We start from the raw sequence: 25,046 nt of genomic DNA on the forward strand, positions 1-25,046 counted from the left end.
TTTAAATTAGGTTATTATGACTTATTCTGTGTCGAGAGACAAGTGTCAAGACAATAGCCGTTTAGCCGCTCAATTCATTCAAATTAGTCCCTGGAGACTGTTCTTCTCAAGATTACTGAATTAGGCTCCTGGCTATATTTCCCTGTTTTATTAAGTCACCACAGCACAGATAATCCACACAATTATCAATCTGGCATTAAACAAAGTTAAGTCCTCATCTTTCATTACTTGCTCACATAACATACCAGGCAAACCAGAGTCATTGTAACACTAATAGTAATTCATTTTATTGAACAGTATCATAAGAAAAACAGTACACGCAGTGTTGATCATTTTCATACAAAATAGTGGGAGTTGGTGGAGAGGAGCTTTAATCCATTCTGGCCTTCAGGGTACGTGTGGTGATCTTGTCCTTCTCACTGTCAAAATAAGTCAATTAAGGTACTGTCACTACAACAACACTGACCAGAGCATTACTAATATCACCATCTAAATGCCATGTCATTTGTATTAATCCTCTGATTAATTACACATTTAGCAGGTATTTAATCCAAAATGTAGGCAGTGGAAGAGAAGTATGACTGTACTTACATGACTTGCACAATGACACCCATGCCTGAAACGGCATCCCTGTCCACTGCATTCAGCATGGCTTGGGAGATGGTCTCAAACAGGTCCTCTGGTTCCTGCAGGTGTCAAAAATAACCATTGTAAATAAAGACAGAGATATAATTAACTATCACACTCAATGTATTATCTTACAATACAGTACACAACCTACCATGTCTGGCTCCCAGAGAGATTCACACATGCCGTACATCTGCTCTGAGCAAGTGCCGCTCACAACAAAGTCCTCTGTCACCATGGGGCAGCCAATCAGGTCCAGCGAGCAGATAAATGGCTCAAAGGTCTTGGGGTCCAGCCCAGCGATCACAGGCTCAATGTAGTATGGCCCAAATCTGAGACAAGGGATTCACGTTTGATCAGCCACAGACTTGTATATGAAATACTGTGCTTTTTCACATCAGTAAACTCACCTCCTCTCATACAGCAGGTTGGAGACCATGCTCATGAATGTCTTGGGTTTGATCTGACGCCCCTCCTTCAGCTCATAGAGGTTCAATCTGAACTTGAGCCTCTGGGAACTGTTAGAAAAATAAAGTAGATAATTAATAATCACCTGCAAGGTCAATCTGTTGCACTAACCATCCAAATACTCTGGAACTTGGGAGAGAAGAGGTGCACTGATGGACACTTACACTGTCTGTACATCAGTAGCCAGGCCAGCCAGGCCAATGTAGAGTCTGTCTCCCATGGGAAAGATCTTCTGGAAGTCTGTGGTCACCATCTGAGCCTGTACACCGAATCTTCGATCTGCTGCAATGGCTACACATTGCTTACCCTTCATCGCCATGACGGCACCACCATTATAGGACATAATAGACTGGAGATGGAACACAAGGAAGGAAACGAGGGAGAGAAGTTATGAGTAGCAATCATGACTGGGACAATTTCAAAACAACATTGTTTCCATCACTAACTATTGAGTTAGTTACTAACTTTGACGGGTGACCATTACTTCAAACATTGGTGAATCAGTAGAAACATTGGTATAACTTAACTAGGAACGTCAAGATTATAAACTTCCATCAGACTCAAGTTGCATGATGTTGCATCCCTCTTCAGATAGCTAGTGCTAACATTAGCTAGTCAGCTCATTCATAGACTAGCGTTAGTGACAAGAATCCAGTTTATAGCTAACTAGGTAGCGAGTTACTGTTGTAGTTACGTTTGGAAAATGATTAACACTAGTTACTTTTTCGTTGAACTTGTTAGTTAGCCATGCCAAAAGTCACCTGCAATAGTAACTAGCTAGCTAAGGTTAGCAAGCTAAATGCTAGCTACCATACTGATTAGGCAGCCGGTTGCTAACGTTAGCGGAGTTAGTTTTACAAACCAATCTACGGACCACAAGTACTAGCTACATGCATACATTATTTGACATCATCTTACCATTGTGAATACGTTGAGGTATCTTCCTTAGCCGTTGAAATATCTTGTAAATGTTCACTATTTTTAATGACTGCGGATAACAATCCCACAGTGACTACACGATTTGGAACAGTCGGAAATCAGCCAAACTTGCTGTTTGAAACGTCATTCTGTACTACACGATGATTGGGTTTGTAAAAAGTTCCGGGTGGCCATTGGTGTTACCGTTGACGGTTGTTAGGGGACTGTGCAAACGTTCCTAGTTTGTTTGAAGCGTTCTAAAGTGAAACAATAATGAAAATAAAGACAAGTTACGGGACCATACATTGAAAAAATTTACAGTAAGCTATGAGCCTGTGACTAAAACACCAAACCACTGGAGATGGGCACCTCTTAAATCCAGCATTATTATCCTATAAAACAAAAGGCTTTTATGATAGTCATTCAACAATGTATGTCTACTTTATGATGATGCTGGTGACAGTGTGCCTGAGAAGTTTTCTTTATTTCATCTTCATAGGACGTTTTCAATTATCATAGTTTTCTGAAGGTGTATCAAAGCAGTAATCAGCAACACATACAACACATGTAAACTCAGACAGTATTTAGTTTGTTAGTCCCCAACTCAAGAGCTTTAGGAAACATTTTTTATTAAGATACACAATTATTTTCCGTTACAGCAATACACTAAAGATTTCCAAGGAACATCATTTACAAAAGGGTTGTGTGTGATAAAAGTTTGAATAATTCTAACCATTACAGAGAACACAATATACAATTTCCACTTAAAATAAATCCAACATTGCTCATACTATAAAGTTGAGTATGGCTTGCTGTTGCTGGTGAATGGCACGGGTGAGTTTTTCCATTACAGTGGAAGTCAGAACCTTTGCATTGCTTTAGTCAGGGCAATGGCTAAGGGGTAGTTTCACAGGGCCCGAGTGCAAATGCATGGTGCCTCTGCAGTGTCTGTTTTGTTTATTAAATTAGTTGGCAGTCCTGGCAAACCGGTGCACATATTTCAGTGTGGTAGCTGGTGCATATTTTTACTCTCTCCTCCATCAACCCATTCCTGCTTCTTCTAGTTCTCATCTCCTCATGAAATTCTTCTCCAGGGATGCGGGGGTCCTCTGTATGGATTGGATGTTTCTCTTGACTCGATCCTCCAAGGAAGAGGTGGAGGCACTCTCCAGCTTCATGTTACTGTAGGGATGGACGCAAGTTTTAGAGGACCAGACAACAGCCAGAGTAAGCATGCAATACGTGCGTGTCGTCAGTGAAATACTTACTGGATAAAGCCAGCGTTGCGGTCATGCTTGCCGCCTTTCTCTTTCTCCCGCTCCTTCTCCTGTTCATCCTGTCGTTTGTAACTTCTAATGTTGCTTTCACGCTCTTCGTCTCTCTGTTTGGCATAGTCCATCATCTCCCTCCTCTTCTTCTCCAGCTCTTCAGCAGAGAGACATCTAAGAGAATATCAGACAGATAAATATAGGGATAAGAAAACACTTTAGGATGGGGTGGTGTGATTACCATTAGTTCACTGATGATTGAACCCAAGTGTGATAATTGTATAAACAGGTGCTGTGGACTCTTACTTGGTGGTACTGCTCTGACGCCTTTGGTGGCAATCTTTCTGTGGGCTGGGAGGGGCTTTGGGGCGCTGAAACTGTGGAACTTTGAACTGGTCTGTCCTGTGGGATGAGTGGTTCTCTGATTTGTGAGAGGGGTGGTTGTCTGTCCTGTGAGAGGAATGATGGCCGTTCCCGTCTGTCCTTTGAGGCGATCGAGAGCGGCTCCTCTCCTGAGAACGGTGCCTTAAGTGGTTGGGGGGCTTTGAGGACTGATGATGCCTCCCAGCTGGAAACTGAGGAGAAAAATTAGGCGATGAGCGGTACACATCTCTCTCAGGAGGATTTAGGTAACTTTGAATTGATTGGACTAAGATCTAACAACGTTCACTGTCAATATATAAAGATTGAGCCGTACTGACCTGTAGTCCATAGCCAGCGGGGACACTGCGATGGTGGGAACGTGAGTGGGTTGTTTCTTTGGATTCCTCTTTAGAATGGTGCCTAGGGAAAGATACATCACTCAGTTAACCCAATGAGTCCCACCACAACGCTGGAATGTTTTGGACTTCTAACCCCTTTTAAACATTGTGTGTTTGAGCTACATACTTATGGGTTGTACCATTGGATTAATCTACTTATTCTGCATCCGTAGGTACTTAGCATTAGTCTGTGTGATTATTTACGGTGGCTGAGAGAGTGGTGTTTGTGAGACAAGGGCGAATGTCTGTAGAGTCCGAATGGTTTCAGCTACCCATCTATGAAAAGCTCAAGAACACGCACATGTAACATGTTTTGCTCTATGACGCTCACAAGCTACAAAGGAGTCATTAGAAGGTGAGAGATTCTTCTACATAGAATATCATAAGAAATCCCAAGATAGTGTCTATAATACTGAAATAAGCTCAGTTGTCACTGACTAGTTGGATATCCATTTCCCAGTGAGCAAACTATTTCTGTAATTACAGCATTAATATAAATTCATTTTTATCAGGTTTTTGCTTTGGCGGCCCTTTTTTATTTATGGACATTTGTCAATTTACGCAACTACTTAAGTCAAATTGCTTTGTGTTCTACTTGTAGCCCTGGTTGTCCTGAAAAGAAAAGAGTAAAACACTTCACTGAGAGGCTAAATATAAGGGCTAGACATGCAGAATCTTGCTGGGGTCTAAGGACTGATAGGATTGGAGCGTTAAGAGCGTTGGGCCAGTAACCGAAAGGTTGCTAGATCGAATCCCCAAAATCTGTCGTTCTGCCCCTGAACAAGGCAGTTAACCCACTGTTCCTAGGCCATCATTGTAAATAAGAATTTGTTCTTAACTGATTTGCCTGGTTAAATAAAAAATAAAATAATAATTAAAAAAATTAAACAATCTACCCCATCCAGAAGTTGCTGTCAAAAATAGAAGCTGCAAGCTAGATTTTGTAAACTATCACAAAATGCTTACAACATCAAAACAGTTAAACTGGTCATATTGGCATCTGTTTACTGATCCTGAGAAACCTCTATTGAAGTTAGGTTTCAGGTGCACCTGTGTTTTTTGTCTTCGTCCACAGAGCTTGAGCTCAAGCTCCTTCTCTTATGCTTCTTCTCCTTTCTCCTCTCTTTCTCCTCCCTTTTCTCCTTCTTGTCCTTCTTCCTCTTCTTTTTCTTGTCTTTCTTTTCAAGATTCTGACGCAGCTGAAAGAAAATAAAGTGAAAAACTGTTGCTGCTTTAGAACCAGGTTCATCTGAAACTACAACAGGCTGAAACTGATTTCATCCCAGTTTGAATGGAGAACTTACCATTTCTTTGATCTTCTTCATTTTCACTGGGTTTGTCAAGACCTCCCTCTTCTTCTCCTCCTCCCGTTTCCTTGAAAAATAAGACGTGTCATTATCATCAGCTCTTGGCTAACAGCAGAACATCAATGTATGGTATAACAGTTGCTAGCTGGACACACTAAATGGTAAAGAAATAGACAAGAGTGACTGACTTGATATCAAACAGCGGGTCCTCTCTGATTTTGGCGGCCATGTCGAGGTTGGATGCAGGGGTGGAGGGGTTGAAGATTGAGCCAGGCAGGAGGCCGGTTTGTTCGGATGGACCGCTCTCTGGCTCCTCAAACTGCTGGGTGATCTGCTTGTCGACGGGGCGGCCCAGCAGGTACTCATCACGGGACACCTGACCACCTGGCCCCTGGTACATCCAGTCCAACCGGTCATCTTTTTTCCTGGAGTAAAACAAAAAAAAAAGTGGTTGAGTGTTAGTGACAACATCCAAGGGGAGTATCTCTGTCCATTTGTCTGTGGTGAGGGCACACATGAAAATTGGAAAAGTATTAAATAAAGCTAACTCATTTGACTTCTAAAACTAGACAGGAATAGTGGTTTCTCTATCAAGGTGAGACCTATTACTTCCTCCTCATCACAAGGGTCAGTGAGGTGAGCATTACTTTAGAGCCCCAGTCTGCTGAGCGAATCTGGTTATATCTTCTCGAGCCCGTTCCTCTCTCAGCTCCTTCTGAAGCTCCTCAATCTTTTTCACCTCAGCCTCGTGCTTCTGTTCAGCCTTCCATACCCGCTCTATGTTTTTCATAGTCTGGGGATGCCAGCTCTTCTTCAAGTTCTGACAGAGATAAGGGAAAGTGATATTCGATATAATTAAACAAACAGGGAAAGACCGCTACAATTGATCAATACAACCATTCTTTCTGAATTCCAATTGTTCTTCAGGGAAGGGAAGGAATTACTACGTCTGAGTAACTTTAACTAGCTAGGTAGTTGTGTAACAACATAACTGGGAAAATGTAAAATAAACACCTTCAAAATGTAATTTAGTTAGGGGGTCAACTAACTTAACTAACTACACCAACTAGCCATCGTTGTCATGGCAGTGATAGCGTTTCTCTTCACTAAACGCTAGTTCATAAGTTGGCAGTAATTTAATTGTATCGAACATTTAGGTGTTTTAGTGATTAGTTAGCTTGCTAGACACAAACAAAACATGCATGCGTAGCTAGCTCAGTTAGTTAGCTTTGTAAGCTAATATTTGATCATACTTACGAGATCACCTCCTCCCATCTTGACTTAGATCGTCCAATTGAGAAATAAGATATGAATAAACGTGTCCTCTACCTATGTGGTTATTGTACCTGACAAAACAAATGTATGTTATTATCTAAATAACATCGACATTTGCATGCTAGGTTAGCGTGTTGTGTTTTTATTTGTACTTCCGGACCTTCTGATTATTTTTTCCGGTTGTTTAAGAGTGCGTTCTTCTTCTTCGGCTTCTTCTTCTTGGGGATTGGGTTGGCGGATAGCATCAAACTTTGAAGGTGGATACACCACCACCTACTGTACTGGAGTGTGAGGCCAGTCACGGTGTAACTACATTTACATTTAAGTCATTTAGCAGACGCTCTTATCCAGAGCGACTTACAAAAACTATATTAAATTCCCTTCATTAGTCCTGTTCCTCTAAGAAAGTGAAATAGAGCCGTAGACACCACTTTCCTCCCCCACTACACCACCCAAACCCCAACCCCATCCAGCCTCTCTGACCCTTTCACACAATCTCTCCCTGTCTATGTAACAGTATAACTTCACGTCGTCCCCTCGCCCCGACACGGGCGCGAACCAGGGACCCTCTGCACACATCAACGACGGTCGCCCACGAAGCATCGTTACCCATCACTCCACAAAGGCCACGGCCCTTGCAGAGCAAGGGGCAACCCTACTTAAAGTCTCAGAGCAAGTGACGTAACTGATTGAAATGCTACTAGCGCGTGCCTGCTAACTAGCTAGCCATTTCACATCCGTTACACTCACCCCCCCTTTCAACCTCCTCCTTTTTCCGCAGCAACCAGTGATCCGGGTCAACAGCATCAATGTAACAGTATAACTTTACGGCGTCCCCTCGCCCCGATACGGGCGAGAACCTGGGACCCTCTGCACACATCAACAACGGTCGCCCACGAAGCATCGTTACCCATCGCTCCACAAAGGAAGCGGCCCTTGCAGAGCAAGGGGCAACCCTACTTAAAGTCTCAGAACAAGTGACATAACTGATTGAAATGCTACTAGCGCGTACCTGCTAACTAGCTAGCCATTTCACATCCGTTACATCTACATAATACAATTCACAAAATATCAACACAGGCTCCGCCGTTTCCTCCACTAAACATTCATCATACAGACCTGTTTCACGTCTCCCTATTATCCACAACATGGCATTCAAACCTGTGTGCCCAAATCGTAGTTTACTCCACACAACTTCCTCTGTCCTACATCCCATACTCCCCACCTCTTCCTTTACTGACCGATGCATGCAATAAAATGGCCTCCCCTTACCACTAGCATCCCACTCCCTTTGCCAAAAATTGAGCCCTTTTGCCCAGATCAAGGACTTAACTTCCATGCGGCCCAGTGGGACCTGAATATCTACCCCCTCTCTCCTCACAGCACTCTTAGTCACCACATCGGCCTTCTCATTACCCTCCACACCCATATGGGCAGGAACCCAACAAAAGCTTGCCACCACTCCCATCCTTTCGAGTCTCATTAACAGCACCAAGTCTCCCCTATCCAACCTGACCGTCTTCCTTCCTTCCGTCTTTAGTCTCCCTGTCCCACCTCCTTAAATCTGTCATCTATGATCAGGGTGAACAACATCGGACTAACCACACTTCCCTGAGGAGTACCATTGTCCACTTCAAACCGCATTGACAATTCTAACTCCACCCTCACCCATATGACTCGATCGAACAGGAAATCCACGATCCAGTTATACAGACGTCCCCCAATTCCCAATAAACTCAACTGGATCAACAACCCTTCTCTCCACACGATATCGTCAGCTTTCTCAATGTCAAAATACACAACACTCATCACCTCTTTTATTGTCAGGGCCTTGGTTATCTCTGTACTAACTGTCACCAGGGCAACCATGGCAGACCTCCCTCTCCTGAATGAGAGGAGGCAGGTGGGAGGAGCTATAGGAGGACAGTCTCATTGTAATAGCTGGTATGGAATAAATGGAACGGTATCAAACATATGGTAACCATGTTTGACTCCGATACATTTATCCAATTCCATCCATTACAATGAACCTGTCCTCCTATGTCTCCTCCAACCAGCCTCCACTGTCCTGAACCCTCTCTGTGCTAAGCTCATCAAACCCCTATCTCCCAAGAAATACATAATCCTACTCACTATCTTCTTTTCCATCAACTTACACATGTTGGTTGTCACTGCGATAGGCCTATAATTGCCAGCCCTAGTTGGATCTTTACCTGGTTTTACAAACAGCAATATCACTGCACGTTTTCCACCCAGCAGGTATCACCCCAGTCTTCCACACCTTATTATACAACTCTAACACTGTTTTCAACACACTGTCCTGTGCATGCTTAAACATCATTTAACACACTTTATTTTCTCCATAGCCCTCCAACGCCCTTGTCATCTCAAACATAGAAAACTCTGCATCCATTGCTTCTCCTGACTCCCATTTTCTCTTTAAGACATCTCCATGCTCCTTTAACTTTCCCTATGTCTCCTCTTACTCACAGAATGCGTTCAAGACAAGAGCAACTTCAAAAACCTGTTCCGGGTGCGTTCAAGGACAATGCACAGCGCAGCATTGTGCACACGCACGCACGCACGCACGCACGCACACACACACACACACACACACACACACACACACACACACACACACACACACACACTCACACACACACACACTCACACACACACACACGAGCTGGTTCCAGCAGTGCGTCTTATAATAAACCACGATGAAGTACTGAATAAATAGACAACATACTACTTAGTGGTATTTTTATTTTTATTTCCATGAAGGACATTTCTCTATTAAAATTACATGTAAGTCTTAAAACCAAGTAATAGTACAGCAGTACTTAAATTATTACAAAATATTGTTTAAATTCATATCTACTGCGACAACATACTACAGTAATCCTTAAAATAAGGTCAGTTTTAAATAATATTTTAATAATCTTCAATCTGCTCCTATCTAACACATACAACTTAATAATAGCATTTATGATAATAATAATAGAGATAGCCAATAGGCCTTTTTAATACATGTATCAAGTGTTCCTAGGTAGGCCTATTGGAAACGCAAAGCTACAACAGGGGAATTCCGACTCGAGTTAAGCGTGTGTAGTAGGGAATGTAATTCCCTTTTTATGCACTTTTCTCTCTACAGGTATTCTGACCTTGAACTTAAGCATGAGAATAGCATGCTATGTGTCTACAGATACGGCATGTTCTTTTTATTTGAGTATTTCTCTCCCCAATTTTGATCTTATCTCATCGTTGCAACTCCCCAAACCCGCCAAACCCTGACAACCAAGGTCAGCCTGCAGGCGCCCGGTCCACCACAAGGAGTCGCAAGAGCGCGACGAGCCAAGTAAAGCCTCACCTGTCAAATCCTCCCTTAACCCGGAGGACGCTGGGCCAATTGTACGGCGCCCTATGGGACTTCCGATCACGGAGGGTTGTGATACAGCCCAGGATCGAACCCAGGGTCTGTAGTGACGCCTCTAGCATTGTGATGCAGTGCCTTAGACCACTGTGCCACCTGGGAGGCCCTCAGATACGCCATATTTGAACCTTGTCTTGGCTTAATTCCCTCATAACTGATTAATTATAAATACTTTCCTAACCCTAAATAATATACAAGATCTACCAATTGGTGCTGAAAAGTAGATGAATATGCGTGTATTTAGGCCTACATGGCTTTCTTTCGTTGATCCATAATATTCTGAACTGTTCTATCCATATATTCTAATGAGTCTGTCAAGACAATTCTATTAAAGGTACACCACATTTAAAGGGATAGCTTTAGATAAATGTACTGTAAACCCTATTGAAAGAAAACTCCACAACAAAATCTATTGGCCAGCAAGTGGGAGGGTTTTCATCAGCTTAATTAAATGTATCAGTGTGCGCAAGGGAACCGCACCTGCATAAGGTATGACTGAATACCAACTACTGTGAAGTGCGTAGGAAAGACGTGTGTAGCAAAGGCGTACATTTCCTAAGTCTGAATCGGGCCCCAAGTGATTTGCAATAGATGAGTCTCAAAGTGATGTCCTTTCATCACATTTGATACACAAAATGCAAGTAAACCATCAAAAAACATATTTTATTTTATTTAGGGATGTTTCTAATGGGGGCTACAATAAACACCTCAGTAAGAGATCTCTACATAGCTAAACCTCAGCTTAGACCCTTTTAAGCACTTTTTTACTAAGTCACTACTCAAAATGCAACCACGTTTTCCTAACAAGGCTAATTTGTTTTACTCTAAGCTAAGAAGCCTAAACCACAACACACAGGCCTAAGCCTATTTTAGAAAGGTCTATACTGGATTCCTAAAACTTTATCGAAGTGCATCTTCTATCAAGATATAAATTATTATTTATGACTATTAATATCAAAATGGGTTCTAAACAATTCCACTCTATCTGTTTTTGGCTATATGCTTGAACAACCTTGGAGGAGGAATTGTTGCTTGCCCTGGAAGTTGTTGTTGTGACAAAATATGGTTTACACAAGTTCCTCTCAACTAGGGATTTCAGTTCAGCTTACATTTCAGTCTAGCGTACATTTCCTGATTAGTGATGTATCCAGCCTCTCTTTTGTCCGAGGAAATCCTCATCAACCTGTTACTACAGTAGGTTCTGTGAAGTGTGAACTTGGTATTGTGTGGATCGTACACTATCAGGGACAAGACCATGGAATTACACATTCCCTGTGAATGAGATAGGCTGCCATCATGTAACATTCACACCTGCATAGCCGAGATAAGGAGTGTCAAAAGAGGAGCAACGGTGCTTTTCAGTCACAGTTGAGGGATATTTAAACATGATGATACATACGGTGCGTTTAAGTGAAATACATTGATAACACAATGAATGTCTTCTTAATGTACAATTAAACAGAAAATATATTTTTGACATAAAACATGGAGTATGAATACCATGCCATAATGTGCTGTAGTGGGACATCTCTGCACTTCAAGTGCCATACTTTTAATTCATTTGCCATCTACAGAGCAAATGCAGTCATTTTTTTATTTGCACCGCCCACATACTGCACCAAACTGAATTATAGTGGTGCTTACTGTGGTGCTCTTTGGCAAAAGGTTGTGCGTGGTCAAAACCAAAAATACAGTGTGGAATTTTCCAGTGACATGTTCATACACTCACATACAGTATATTATACACAGCAAGTCAAGGGGGTGGGTTAAAGGGTGGGAAAAGGAAGCCAACACAACATACCAACATATTCTAACCCTCTACTTCCATTGCCTTAAATTCAGTTAGATGTGTGCAGTGGAGACTGGAGAGATTGATGGCTTCCTGGAAATAAATCTCTCTCCAAGTGGCTAGTAGTTTTACTGTAAACACATCAAGCACCATCTTCAGTTTAACTCGTTCTCAAAGTCTCTGTGGATGGATGGTATAATAGTAGTAGCAGCAATGGAAGTCCTAGCAGCTAGCAAGCTTTGGCTCTGGTTTGGTTGCCACCAAAGCTATCTTTAAATGGAAGAGATTATCTAAAAAATCATTTTCCTTGATTCCTTAGATGGATATCCTTCCAGTAAGCCACTTGACAGCTTGTCCTCTGTTGGTGATGTAACATATGCTCTTTGGTTTTATGTCTGTCTATGCTGTATGGTGCTGTTATATGTGATATGATGCATTCTTAAAATCAGAGGGGCATTTGTTGCCTTATGTTGTTCAATGCATCTGGTAGAAATAAACTATCAATTTATAATATAAAACCCCCTATGATTCTACCTCCACTGGACTACATGTATTATAAACTATGGATTCTCTGTCTGATAGACAGGGGCTGATTGTAGCCTACTGACATTACATGATCTGTATAGCATTGCAGATGTGGACGGGATACAGTTAGCTGGACTGTCCTGTCCCAGAGGGGTCTTTCTCACATTTCGGCTGCTTAAGGGGTGCCTCTGTGTCAGATGCAGTGGCGTGGGAGGGCTGAGGAGAAGGCGTGTCAAAGCTCTTCCCCATCCTGCCCCCCTCTCCATACATCCTCTCCTCCCCTGGCCCGGAGGGAGACTCGTGCGTGCGCATGTGCTTGGCCAGGTGGTCGTTGCGCATGAACACGCGGGGGCACATGGTGCAGCTGAACTTCTTGGCGCCGGTGTGCGTCTGCAGGTGTCGCTGAAGTTCGTCGGAGCGCGTGAAGCGCTTGCCGCAGAAGAGCCAGTTGCAGACGAAGGGCCGGTCCCCGCTGTGCCAGCGCAGGTGGGCCTTCAGGTGGGAGGTCTTGGCGTAGGCCTTGCCGCAGCCCGGGATGTGGCAGTTGTGCATGTGTTTCCTCCGGTCATCATCGGTGCTCTGGCCCATCTGCTCGGCGTGGACACAGTTGGGGCACCGGCACACAGACTGGCCCGAACCCCTGGAGGCAGAACGGCGCTGGGGCTTGGGCCGGACCGAGGTGGCACCCTCCTGTGGCTCCTCCAGGGAGTATGACTCCGGCTGCAGGAGCTCAGGTCCTCCCAGCGGCTCCATCTTGAAGCCATCCTGAGGGTAGAGGTGAGAGTGAGCTGAGTGTGAGGCTGGGGCCAGCTGGGCTAACTGAGCAGGAGTACACAGCTGGGGCTCGGAGCCGTAAGGTCCCAGGGAGGACTGCAGCCCCATGGAGCTCTGACCAACTGCCTGTAAGCCCACACCCTGGCCCGCCTGCAGGTCCATCCAGCTCCCTGGCCCGGTGTGGAGGTCCCACCATGAGGGAACGTTCATCTCGTCTGAGCTGCCACCAGGGGGTGCTGTCCGTAACCAGGGTTCATAGGGGTGGGCCATGAGACCAGCTGCTGTCTGTGGGATACTGTTGTTGAAGGCTGAGTCTGGTGAGGAGTGAGCGGTGGCCAGGTGGGTCCGGGGTGTGGTGGGCTGACTGATAACTGGGTAAAGATGTGTAGACTACCACATGGCTGGATGGAGAACTTGAGGGTCCTGGTCACGATTACAGACCTGTGGGCAAAAAAACGGAATATCAAATTGTAAAATGGTGTTGTAAATTCTTGTAAGATTACTGCTTCTAGCCAGATGACTTGAAATACTGTTGGGCTTCAATGTAACAAACACAAAACATGCAAATACTTGATCTCAAATCCTCCAAGCACATGTAAACCCTCCCCCAAACCCAACAGACACGCCCCCGTCTTTATGGACACCCCACCCCAGTTCTCACGCTGCGTGGCCGAGGAGAGAGCAGACAAAATGAGGGGAAGGAGACGAGGGGAAACGTGTCCGGACAGAAACCTGCCAAATGCATCGGATGCCAGGTACTTCCCATGGTGGAGGACAGTCGAAGAGAAAACAAAGAAAACAACTTCAGCAGCCCTGTGGAGAGGCAGAGTGGAGATAAATACGAAAGGTGGCGGAGGAAGGAGGAGGAGAGCGAGAAAGAGAGAGAGGAGTGTTGACAGGAACAGCCCCGTGCAGAGACGGAGGTAAAAAAGGAAGAAGATACAGGGAGGTAATGGCTGCGGGCCAAGATCTACAGTGTCTGTACGTCTCTGAGATTTTCGGGGGATGAAGTCTAGCAGACAGAAGAACCTGTTTTGTTATGAATCACACATGATTTACAACAACATCCCTTCGAGGCGACTAACAACAAAAGAGACGTTGCGATGAACGCCCCGCCTCCTACACACTGGCGGCAGCATGCGTCCACAGTTGCTGACTGACGTCTTTCAGGAGCCTGCGAACACAAGTCCGACAATAACACGAGAACAATGCTGAACAATAATTATGGCAGCATGCTCTAAGAAAGTCAGCATCTTGTCCCCCATTGCATTGCAGTGCGTAAACTCCAATGGACCATAGAAATGCTATAATACATACCCCACAAATGAGGTTACCTTTAGAATTTTGAGAGGTGACGGAATGCACCTGTTCATATTATAGGAGTCGAGAGACATTTTTGTCAAAAAGCTGTAACCCAATCTGCAGGGGACGCTTACTTGGTTCAAAACACGAAAATGATTCCAAAAATGAAAACAGTAAAGCAGGAAACAGTAAAGCAGTCTGAGTCTGAAGAGGTTACTATCTTGTTCGTCTGAAGATCCTAGGTCGTGATACCATATCTGGGAGAGCGAGATTGGCCACCCAGACAATCAAGCTTTGGCCACCCAGACAGATTGGCCACCCAGACAATCAAGCTTCAATAGAAGGGTCAAGGTTCAATGGTAGACCTGCATCCTGTCCCTTGTCCACAAAACCATTAAAGCCAGAATGAGCAAGCTATTTCCACAACTTACAGAAACTTTGCAAAGATAGCATACAACTTGCGAGATTCAGATTCACTCTTATCCCTTCCAGTGCTTGAAAGGGAATGGAAAGGATATCAGTACAAGTTAGGTACTGGTACTCAAGCAGTAGAACATTTGGGGTGCGGGTACTCCCTACCAATGAGCACGGCCCAAACTCAAGCGCTGATCCCTTCAATTGATTTTCAATTTGCTGAGACAACAAACAAGGCCTTGAAGACCAATAGGATTACGAGCTATGCTTTGAACTGGTCTTCCCATGGCCCTCGTCAGACACTAGAGAGGAGATGCTCTTGAGTGGTAATGAAATCGTAAAGCGATTCGTTTGGAATTCCAGAATTAGAGGTCTGGTGTTAAAGGTCAAGCTGATTTATTTCACGTCGCCCCGGAGCCAGAGCTCCGCCGATGCTCTGTAATTTTAGGGGAATGCGAGTCAGATGCACCATGGCGTGAATCGTCCCCCTCTTTCTCTCTCTCTTCCCCCTCCTCTCGTTCGCTCTCTGATATAATAGCCCTGTAAACAAGTAAGAAAGTGGCCGATCCTCCTCCATTCACAAAAGTGGCTGGCTGGAACACTCAAGAGTATCCTGAGAGTAACAGCTGGCATGGGGCCCCTGGGGGTGAGGAGACGGGGAGGAGGAAGGTGCAGGACGACAGGGCTGCATCGTAAAACCTGCCCGACCAAGACCTAACACAGTCCCCGGTTTACTAGTCTGCCAGAGACAGAGGAGGCTCTGCCCTACGAAGACCCAGCACAGCCCCCCCTCCCAGTTTACTAGTATGCCAGAGAGGAGAAGATGCTCCAGGGGAGGAAAGCATCACGGTAGATGACGAACTGACTTTGGGGTTATTCCATGCTGGTTATCGTTCTGATTCTGCCAGTAAAGGGAAAAGTACAGATACAATTTAATAGCAGAATAAGATTCCCAATCTTAACTGTCACACCAATGAATAAAAACTGATAATGGACCGGAGTTTGTGGATTTCCATACTTTTCTTTTTACCATCCAAAATGTATTTCTATCAAACACAGACATTTAGAATTGTCAGTACAGTATGAAGTATCCGTACACCTACTTCTAAATATCTGTGTTTGTGTTTGAATGGTTTTTGAGTTGAGAAAATCTTGTAGTTTAGTCTGATATGTGATTTAACGTCACAGGTTCCAAGACGTTATAGAAGACTAAGATCCCTGAAGGATAGTGACTGCCTGACAGTTGTTTGTCTACTAGTATCACGGACAAATGCAACAACCTCGATTTGTTGTATGTTCATATGGTTTTACATCAAATGTTGTAAATGTTACGCATTATGTGTCCAAATTTGAGCATATTTGTAAACACTCTTGCACAGACATGAAATTCCAATTCAAATACTCAATCAAAATGTGAAGATGGAGTAGAGGAAGTGTCTCAACTGGCGTGTCAATAAATCATCATGACTCATATCGAGACAGGTCTACACAAAGGAGCACAACCCATGTGTTGACAGTTGGACATAGAGTACACAAGTGATATGACACCTCCGGTCTCATTGTATTAGACTACGAAAGAAACTTCTAATACACCTTCACATTTCTATGGTCATTGAATGGGAAAACTCCCTAGCCATTGTGAAAACCGTGAGGCTTAGGGTCCTCTGAGGCATATTGCCTGTCAACTTTGACATTTAAATGTCATTTAGAAAGGCAAGTGCTCTGGTAGGTTTGGCCCCCAAATTCCTTTTACACTTAATAACAAATTAGGGTATCCTTCTTAAACACCTACGTTTGAGGTAAGTATTTAGCTAGTAGAAAGAGGAGGAAAGGAAGCGCTACTAAGGTACACAATAGTACATTTTGGTAGATAGAAGGTGCTCTTTGGTAAAAGGGGTAAATTGGTCATCAAAAAGAAAGGAGGACCAAGGCACTGTTCAAAACGGCTGCCGAAACGCGTCTGTTTCTATTGAACATGCCATACTAATAAAGGCATTTTAATTAATTACATGAAGAGTGCCTTCAAGTATTTAGCTGTTTGACAATAAGCCCTAAATTGATCTCCAAGGTTGAGCTTACACAACTAGGGCTAGTATAGTGATTATTGTGTAGGCCTATCATACACTGATTGATCAGTAGTCTACTCAAACTCACAAGTAGCTATGTAACTTGTACTGAGGAGTATTTTTTTTGTTCGCTCATACAGGAGTAGTAAAGCTCTAGTTCACACAGGAGTAATAACATTCTGTGATTTATAAAATGTTTTAATTGTATTCAATTTCTATTTATCAAAGGGGTGCTGCAGCACCCTCAGCACCCCTACTTCGAATAACAGGAAGTGGTTGAAGAGCTTTATGTTCAAAATGATAATAAACAATTATTTGTCAATCATCATTTATTTGAAAAACACAGTTACCATCATCATTTCTCACAATAAAGAAAGTTAGACAAAATAAATATCCACCCGTCGAGTGGATAAAAATGTTGTCGATCTTTAGAAAAATGTGCTTATTACTACTGTTTCCATTACACATGTCGCAATGATTTATTCAATATCCCTGTTGTCGAATGAACCTGGGTCAATGGAAACCTGCCTATACAGTCTACAGGGAGGAGGTAAGAGCCTGGCAGAGTGGTGCCAGGAAAATAGCCTTTCCCTCAACGTAAAAAAAACAAAGGAGTTGATCGTGACCCTCTCCCATTGGAGAGTGTCAAAAGCTTCAAGTTCCTTGGCGTGCACATCACTGAGGACCTGAAATGGTCCCACCACACCGACACCGTGGTGAAGAAGGCGCAACAGCGTCTATGCAACCTCAGACGGCTGAAAAAAATCAGCATGGCCCCTAAGACCCTCACAAACTTTTACAGATGCACTATTGAGAGCATTCTGTCGGGCTGCATCACCGCTTAGTATGGCAACTGCACCGCCCTCAACCAAATCGCTCTCTAGACGGTGGTGTGGTCAGCACAACACATCACCGCGGGCACACGAGTCACGGTCTGTTCACTCTGCTACCATTTAGCAGACAGAGACAGTACAGGTGCATCAAAGTTGGGACAGAAAGACGGAAAAACAGCTTCTATCTCCAGGCCATCAGACTGTTCAACAGCCATCGAGCCTTCTTCTGTAGTAAGAGACAAAGATAGACATAGTACACACACACACACACTCTCACACACACAGCCAACGCTGCTGTCCCATGTATATATAGATATTAAACACTGGACCGTTTATTTTATACTTTTGTTTACTCTGTGTATTCATATACTGTATTCTTCTTATAGCTCATTGTAATATACAGTGTATTCAGGAGGTTTTCACACCCCTTGACTTATTTCACATTTTGGTACAGCCTGAATTCAAAATAGATTAAATAAATGTTTTTTCATTCTCCATAATGACAAAGTGAAAAAAAAAAATCTGAAATCTATTGAAAATGTATTGAAAATTAAATACATAAATATCTGATTTACATACACTACCGTTCAAAAGTTTGGGGTCACTTAGACATTTCCCTGTTTACGTCCATTAAAATAACATCAAATTGATCAGAAATACAGTGTAGACATTGTTAATGTTGTCATTGAATATTGTAGCTGGAAACTGGCAGCTTCATTAAATAGTTCCCACAAAACACCAGTCTCAACGTCAACAGTGAAGAGGCGACTCCGGGATGCTGGCCTTCTAGGCAGAGTTCCTCTGTCCAGTATCTGTGTTTTTTTGCCCATCTTAATCTTTTCTTTTCATTGGCCAGTCTGAAATATGGCTTTTTTTAGCAACTCTGCCTACTAGAAGGCCAGCATCCCGGAATCACCTCTTCACTGTTGACGTTGAGACTGGTGTTTTGCGGGTACTATTTAATGAAGCTGCCAGTTGAGGACTTGTGAGGCTTCTGTTTCTCAAACTAGACACTTTAATGTACTTGTCCTCTTGCTCAGCTGTGCACCGGGGCCTCCCACTCCTCTTTATATTCTGGTTAGAGACAGTTTGCGCTGTTCTGTGAAGGGAGTAGTACACAACGTTGTACGACATCTTCAGCTTCTTGGCAATTTCTCGCTTGGAATAGCCTTCATTTCTCAGAACAAGAATAGACTGACGAGTTTCAGAAGAAAGTTATTTGTTTCTGGCCATTTTGAGCCTGTAATCGAACCCACAACTGCTGATGCTCCAGATACTCAGCTAGTCTAAAGAAGGCCAGTTTTTTTGCTTCTTTAATCAGAACAACAGTTTTCAGCTGTGCTAACATAATTGCAAAAGGGTTTTCTAATGATCAATTAGCCTTTTAAAATTATAAACTTGGATTAGCTAACACAACGTGCCATTGGAACACAGGAGTGATGGTTGCTGATAATGGGCCTCTGTACGCCTATGTAGATATTCCATTAAAAATCATCCGTTTCCAGCTACAATAGTCATTTACAACATTAACAATGTCTACACTGTATTTCTGATCAATTTCATGTTATTTTAATGGACAAAAATGTGCTTTTCTTTCAAAAACAAGGACATTTCTAAATGACCCCAAACTTTTGAACGGTAGTGTAAATATTCACACCTCTGAGTCAATACATGTTAGAGTCACCTTTGGCAGCGATTACAGCTGTAAATATTTCTGGGTAAGTCTCTAAGAGCTTTGCACACCTGGGTTGTACGATATTGGCAAATTATTCTTTTTAAAATTCTCCCAGCTCTGTCAAGTTGGTTGTTGATCATTGCTAGACAGACATTTTCAATCTTGCCATAGATTTTCAAGACGATTTAAGCCAAAACTGTAACTAGGACTCTCAGGAACATTCAATGTCGTCTTGGTAAGTATATCTGGCCTTGTGATTTAGGTTATTGTCTTGCTGAAAGGTGAATTTGTCTCTCAGTGTCTGGTGGAAAGCACACTAAACCAGGTTTTCCTCAAGGATTTTGGCCGTGCTTAGCTCTATTCCATTTATTTTTATCCTAAAAACTCTCTAGTCCTTGCCAATGACAAGCATACCCATAACATGATGCAGCCACCACCTTGCTTGAAAATATGAAGAGTGGTACTCAGTGATGTGTTAACGCTTTATATAACGCTTTATATTCATATATTCATACATAACGCTTTATATTCAGGACATAACGTTTTTGGACACATTTCTTGCAGTTTTACTTTAGTGCTTTATTGCAAACAGGATGCATGTTTTGGAATATTTTTATTCTGTCATTTAGGTTAGTATTGTGGAGTAACTACAATGTTGTTGATACATCCAAATGTTTTTCCTATCACAGCCATTCAACTCTGTAACTGTTTTAAAGTCACCATTGGGATTTCACCCCTGCGCGGTTTCCTTTCTCTCCAGCAACTGTGTTAGGAAGGATGACAGTATCTTTGTAGTGACTGGGTGTATTGACACACCATCCAAAGTGTAATTAATAACTTCACCATGCTCAAAGAGATGTTCAATGTCTGCTTTTTAAAATTTTACCCTTCTACCAATAGGTGCCCTTTGCGAGGCATTGGAAAACCTCCCTGTTCTTTGTGGTTGAATCTGTGTTAGAAATCCACTACTCGACTGAGAGACCTTAAAGATAATTGTATGTGGGGTACAGAGACGAGGTAGTCATTCAAAAATCATGTTAAACACTATTATTGCACACAGAGGGAGTCCATGCAAGTTATTATGTGACTTGTTAAGCACATTTTTACCCCTGAACTTATTTAGGCTTGCCATAATATACTTATTGACTCAGGATATTTCAGCTTTTCATTTTTCCACTTTGACATTATGGGGTATTGTGTATAGGCCAGTGACACAAAATCTAAATTGAATACAGTTTAAATGTAGGCTGTAACATAACAATAATGTGGAAAAAGTCAAGGGGTGTGAATGTGAAGGCACTGTATCTACTACTGTACATTGCGTTCTGTTACATATACTGGATTCTTGATCTACTGCTGTATATATTGTATTTAGTGTATATACGCATAGATTGCATTTGGATTTCTAATACAGTGTTATTTGGGTTGTCAACTGGATTAGTTCTGACATTCGGGATTTCTTGTTTCTTTTTTTTGTACTTAAAATCACTTCGGGTTATATCATTCCCTTTCACTGAATGGGTTGATCCCTGCCCCTGTTGATTACAGATACATTATCAAGGTCCTGAATGTCTTGGATCAATCTGGGTTGAAGAGAAATCAGGCCTACGCAGGTCTATATGAGGCATGATGTAATGTTATTTTATTTTTGTCAACTAAAAGTCACCTCGTTATGCATTTCAGTCACCATAACATTCATACTGTAGTATTATAGTCTACTACAGTATTGGAATATATTGTATGAGAGAGTGCAAGATAGGCTACTCCCCTATACAAATTGCTACAATATTCTCTATAACATATTCTAATGACTGGAATACCATTTTTGTAAAAAAATAAATGATTATAAAAAAAGTTCCTAAAATGCTTTTTCGTTGATTGTTGGTTTTGATGGTTCACCATCATCCTCAGTGTGCTTTTCAACATTGGAAGACATACAGATTACTGGTGCTAATTGTTTCCCTCAATCATAATGAATGTGTGGGATAACCAATTTCTAAATCGAGGTCTTTGGGGTGGTGAAAACATAAAAACATGAGACATTCAACAACCTTTTAGGGACTCTTTACCTCCTGCTTTATGTTTCATCTGGGACCAGAAAACATCCCCCTAAATATTAACTCAAACTGGAAAGGAGATTTATTCAAATTTCTACTTTATTCTACTTTATTTTGATGCAAATTGTACAAATTATACTATTTTCAAATATGGTATCAAATGCACAACCTGTCACTCAAACCCAATCCTTTCCATGAGTGGGGAATGAATTTGAATAAGGCCTACAATAATATATATATATTCATGACTTTCATTACAAACTATGAATTGAAATATGTCTTTCCAAATCTAAATTAAAATACACATTGAAGATAATAAATACTTATACTAAGATATTTCCAATATTTTTTCTTACGTTTTCTTAAAAACAAATGTTTAAACAAATACTTCCCATATTTCTTTATTTCAAGTGGTTCTAGTTATTCCAGGTACAGTCCTCTGTTTCATTGTTCATGCAAATGTCAAAAGGATGTACCCGTCACTTCGATATTGTTCCACTACACAAGAAATACAATGCAACGGTTACGTCGTTGGTTAACAATGCGATGCTTACGAAACAAAAACGTTTATATTGAAACATATATAGCTACCTGTTTATCCAATGGTGCCCGTAGTTCTATTCCCGACGCGATGTAGGAATAGCTTTTTGTAGCCTATTATATTCACTGGTATGAAAATAAATAAATCACCTTGGCAGAAGTCAAGTAAAACCCTTTGGTTAAAAAAAACTCGAATAAAGAAATAGATATCCTGGTATATCATAAAGTTCCCTCCATCTCGAGCAGTTCAGGTGAGACAAGACAACGCTTCCACGTACAGGTAAGCAAACTCAATGGTGGCAAAGTTTATAATAGGCTATGTATCTTTTTCTTTTCGCAGGCGCCGCCCTCTTTCGGTGTGTGTCTTTCCTTTGAAGATGCGCTCGCGCGGCTGGAGGTCAGGAAGTGTACATGGGCATGGCTCACTTACGTTACAACATTCGGACCCATTAGAAAGTTGACAACTCTTTGAACACTCTTGTTACATCATTTGGGGTTGTCTCAGTGTATAATACTTGTATTTCAAATGGCTCTAATGTTTGCCCACTGCAACTTACTCTCGGAAAAACTTTATTCAAAGCAATTCTATAAAGAATTATGTCGCAATGCACCAATGCATTACTTGCAGCTAGTCACTTACAATACAGTAGCCCACTTGTTTAATAGATTGCGTGTTAAAAAGAATAAATCATTTATAACTGAATAAACTATGAATCATTAAAAAACATCAAAGCTGAGTTCACCAATACATGTCACCCATCTTATTGACCCCATGGTGACACAGTGGCATCTGGTACCATTGCAATGGTCATTATTGTCACTGGTCTGGTCACCATGTAGGCTCCTATGTCATCCTATGTAAACTACTGGCAACAGGTCTCTATAGCACAGATTGTATCTCTTAATTGTTATGCATACACAATCTGCTGTAACCTCTTTATAAAACCTTCAGTATCAGTTCAATTCTCAATCGTCAAGAGACCACAATTTACAAAACAGTATCATATCCTTTCATCTTCTGCATGTTACAGGCAGTGTAGGTGCCTTATCAAAGCTCAGTGGTGCCCAAATACATAGCTGGTTCTCTTACTTTTGCCAAATGAGAGGAAACACTTGTTAACTGTTGTCGGTCATACCAATGAAAATATGGATTAAATCCAATCCAACATCACTGCTCTTCACTGTTTTATTAGCCTCTTCTTCTAAAGTTTTTATTTTTTCCCTCTCAGTTAATTCCTTTCCTGTCACAGCATGTTGGTGGAGTGACTTCAAATCAACTGACAAACAGAGACCACAGACAGAACGGCGGGAAGTGGTTTACTTACTTACTGCCATCTTCTTCTCTTTCTCTGAAGCAGCAGTTTTTAAAACTCTGAGTTTGTATCAATAATGCATGTACATTTTGTCTGTGGCTTGGACTGCAACATAATAGGATACAGATGTATTTTGTTTTGTATCAAATTATGAAATATTGACTCTGATTCACGTTTTCAGTAAAAAATGAATGATACAGGGCCTTCAGAAAGTATTCATTTTCATTAACATATTCCACATTTTGTGTTACAACCTGAATTCAAAATGCATTAAATGTATGTTTTTTTTCACACCCATTTACACACAATACCCCATAATGACAAAGTGAAAACATGCTTTTCAAAATCTTTGCAAATTTACAGCCATTTTCAAGTCTTGCCGTAGAGTTTGAAGCAGATTTAAGTCAAAACTGTAACTCGGTCACTCAGGAACATTTACCATTTTCTTGGTAATCAGGGTAGATTTGGCCTTGTGTTTAGGTTATTGTCCTGCTGAAAGGTGAATTCATTTCTCAGTGTTTGGTGGAAAGCAGATTGAACCAGGTTTTCCTCTAGGATTTTGACTGTGCTTAGCTGCATTCTATTTATTTTTTATCCTGAAAAACACCTCAGTCCTTAACGATTACAAGCATACACATAACATGATGCAGCCACCAATATGCTTGAAAATATGGAGAAAGGTACTCAGTAATGTCTTGCATTGGATTTTCTCCAAACATAACACTTTGTAGTAAGGACAAACAGTAAGTTACTTGTCACATCTTTTGCAGTATTACTTTAGTGCCTTGTTGCAAACAGGATGCATGTTTTGGAATATTTTTATTCTGTACAGGCTTCCTTCTTTTCACTCTGTCAATTAGGTTAGTATTGTGGAGTAACTACAATGTTGTGGATTCATCCAAAATGTTCTCCTATCACAGTCATTAAACTCTATAACTCTTTTAAAGTTCACCATTTGCCTCATGGTGAAATCTCTGAGGGTTTCCTTCCTCTCCGGCAACTGAGTTAGGAAGGATACCTGTATCTTTGTAGTGACCGGGTGTATTAATACATCATCAAAAGTGTCATTAATAACTTCACCATGTTCAAAGGGATATTCAATGTCTGATTTATTTTATTTTCCACCAATAGGTGCCCTTCGTTGTGAAGCAATGGAAAACCTCCCTGGTCTTTATGGTTGAATCTGTGTTTGAAATTCACTGCTCGACTGAGGGACCTTACAGATAATTGTATGTGTGGGGTACAGAGATGAGGTAGTCATTCAAATATCATGTTAAACACTATTATTGCACACAGAGTGAGACACAAAATCTCAATTTAATCCATTTTAAATTCAGGCTGTAACACAACAAAATGTGGAGAGAGTCTAGGGGTGTGAATACTTTCTGGGGGCACTGTATGTGCGTAGCGTGTTTCAATAAAACAGACCGACTGTGTATTACAACAGAAAACTGTAGCCTACATGCACTGCGCTATACAAGTGCTTCTTTGATAAGTGATGTAGGCTATTCTTCATTACTTACTAGCTTTCCCAACCTGTATTGAAAAGTTCACACAGAAAGAATTCCTTTCAATAGGGGATTGATCTTGTGTGCGTTCTCACTAGTGAAATTAATCTGGATACGCATGTACACAGAGAGGGATCAAGTTGCTGAATTGGGGACCACACACAATGCCTAAATGATGTTTACCAATGTCTTT

General features: G+C 41.8%; 3 protein-coding genes across 3 annotated transcripts; all 3 read right to left on the bottom strand.

Moving 5' to 3' along the window:
* Nucleotides 1-259: 259 nt before the first annotated feature.
* On the bottom strand, nt 260-2,155 carry LOC129837619 (proteasome subunit beta type-3). Its single transcript, XM_055903929.1, has 6 exons — nt 2,014-2,155; nt 1,260-1,444; nt 1,038-1,145; nt 782-959; nt 592-686; nt 260-419 (listed from the first exon to the last, which is right to left on the bottom strand). Exons 1-6 carry the CDS (start codon nt 2,014-2,016, stop codon nt 371-373), a joined length of 618 nt encoding a protein of 205 aa, XP_055759904.1. The 5' UTR covers nt 2,017-2,155; the 3' UTR covers nt 260-370.
* Nucleotides 2,156-2,596: 441 nt separating this feature from the next.
* LOC129837634 (pre-mRNA-splicing factor CWC25 homolog) lies at nt 2,597-6,811 on the bottom strand. The gene is made up of 9 exons (XM_055903951.1): nt 6,607-6,811; nt 5,997-6,169; nt 5,538-5,774; nt 5,347-5,416; nt 5,093-5,241; nt 3,983-4,064; nt 3,588-3,856; nt 3,282-3,455; nt 2,597-3,195 (listed from the first exon to the last, which is right to left on the bottom strand). Exons 1-9 carry the CDS (start codon nt 6,622-6,624, stop codon nt 3,081-3,083), a joined length of 1,287 nt encoding a protein of 428 aa, XP_055759926.1. The 5' UTR covers nt 6,625-6,811; the 3' UTR covers nt 2,597-3,080.
* A 2,669-nt stretch (nt 6,812-9,480) lies between these two features.
* Nucleotides 9,481-22,298, bottom strand: LOC129837643 (transcription factor Sp6-like). The gene is made up of 2 exons (XM_055903963.1): nt 22,084-22,298; nt 9,481-13,586 (listed from the first exon to the last, which is right to left on the bottom strand). Exon 2 carries the CDS (start codon nt 13,413-13,415, stop codon nt 12,498-12,500), a length of 918 nt encoding a protein of 305 aa, XP_055759938.1. The 5' UTR covers nt 13,416-13,586; nt 22,084-22,298; the 3' UTR covers nt 9,481-12,497.
* Nucleotides 22,299-25,046: the final 2,748 nt, after the last annotated feature.

The sequence above is a fragment of the Salvelinus fontinalis genome, chromosome 3 (assembly GCF_029448725.1).
Source record: "Salvelinus fontinalis isolate EN_2023a chromosome 3, ASM2944872v1, whole genome shotgun sequence".
NCBI classification, from domain to species: Eukaryota; Metazoa; Chordata; class Actinopteri; order Salmoniformes; family Salmonidae; genus Salvelinus; species Salvelinus fontinalis.

What these genes read in the sequence shown, in the direction of transcription:
- LOC129837619 (XM_055903929.1), bottom strand. An exon ending in GCTACTGATGTACAGACAGT is followed by an intron (nt 1,146 to 1,259) that starts GTAAGTGTCCAT and finishes TTTTTCTAACAG; the next exon opens with TTCCCAGAGGCTCAAGTTCA. An exon ending in CTCTCTGGGAGCCAGACATG is followed by an intron (nt 687 to 781) that starts GTAGGTTGTGTA and finishes TGACACCTGCAG; the next exon opens with GAACCAGAGGACCTGTTTGA.
- LOC129837634 (XM_055903951.1), bottom strand. An exon ending in CAGCAGACTGGGGCTCTAAA is followed by an intron (nt 5,775 to 5,996) that starts GTAATGCTCACC and finishes GTTTTACTCCAG; the next exon opens with GAAAAAAGATGACCGGTTGG. An exon ending in GACGAAGACAAAAAACACAG is followed by an intron (nt 4,065 to 5,092) that starts GTGCACCTGAAA and finishes ATCTTTCCCTAG; the next exon opens with GCACCATTCTAAAGAGGAAT.
- LOC129837643 (XM_055903963.1), bottom strand. Translation starts at nt 13,415, where the DNA reads ATGGCCCACCCCTATGAACCCTGGTTACGGACAGCACCCCCTGGTGGC.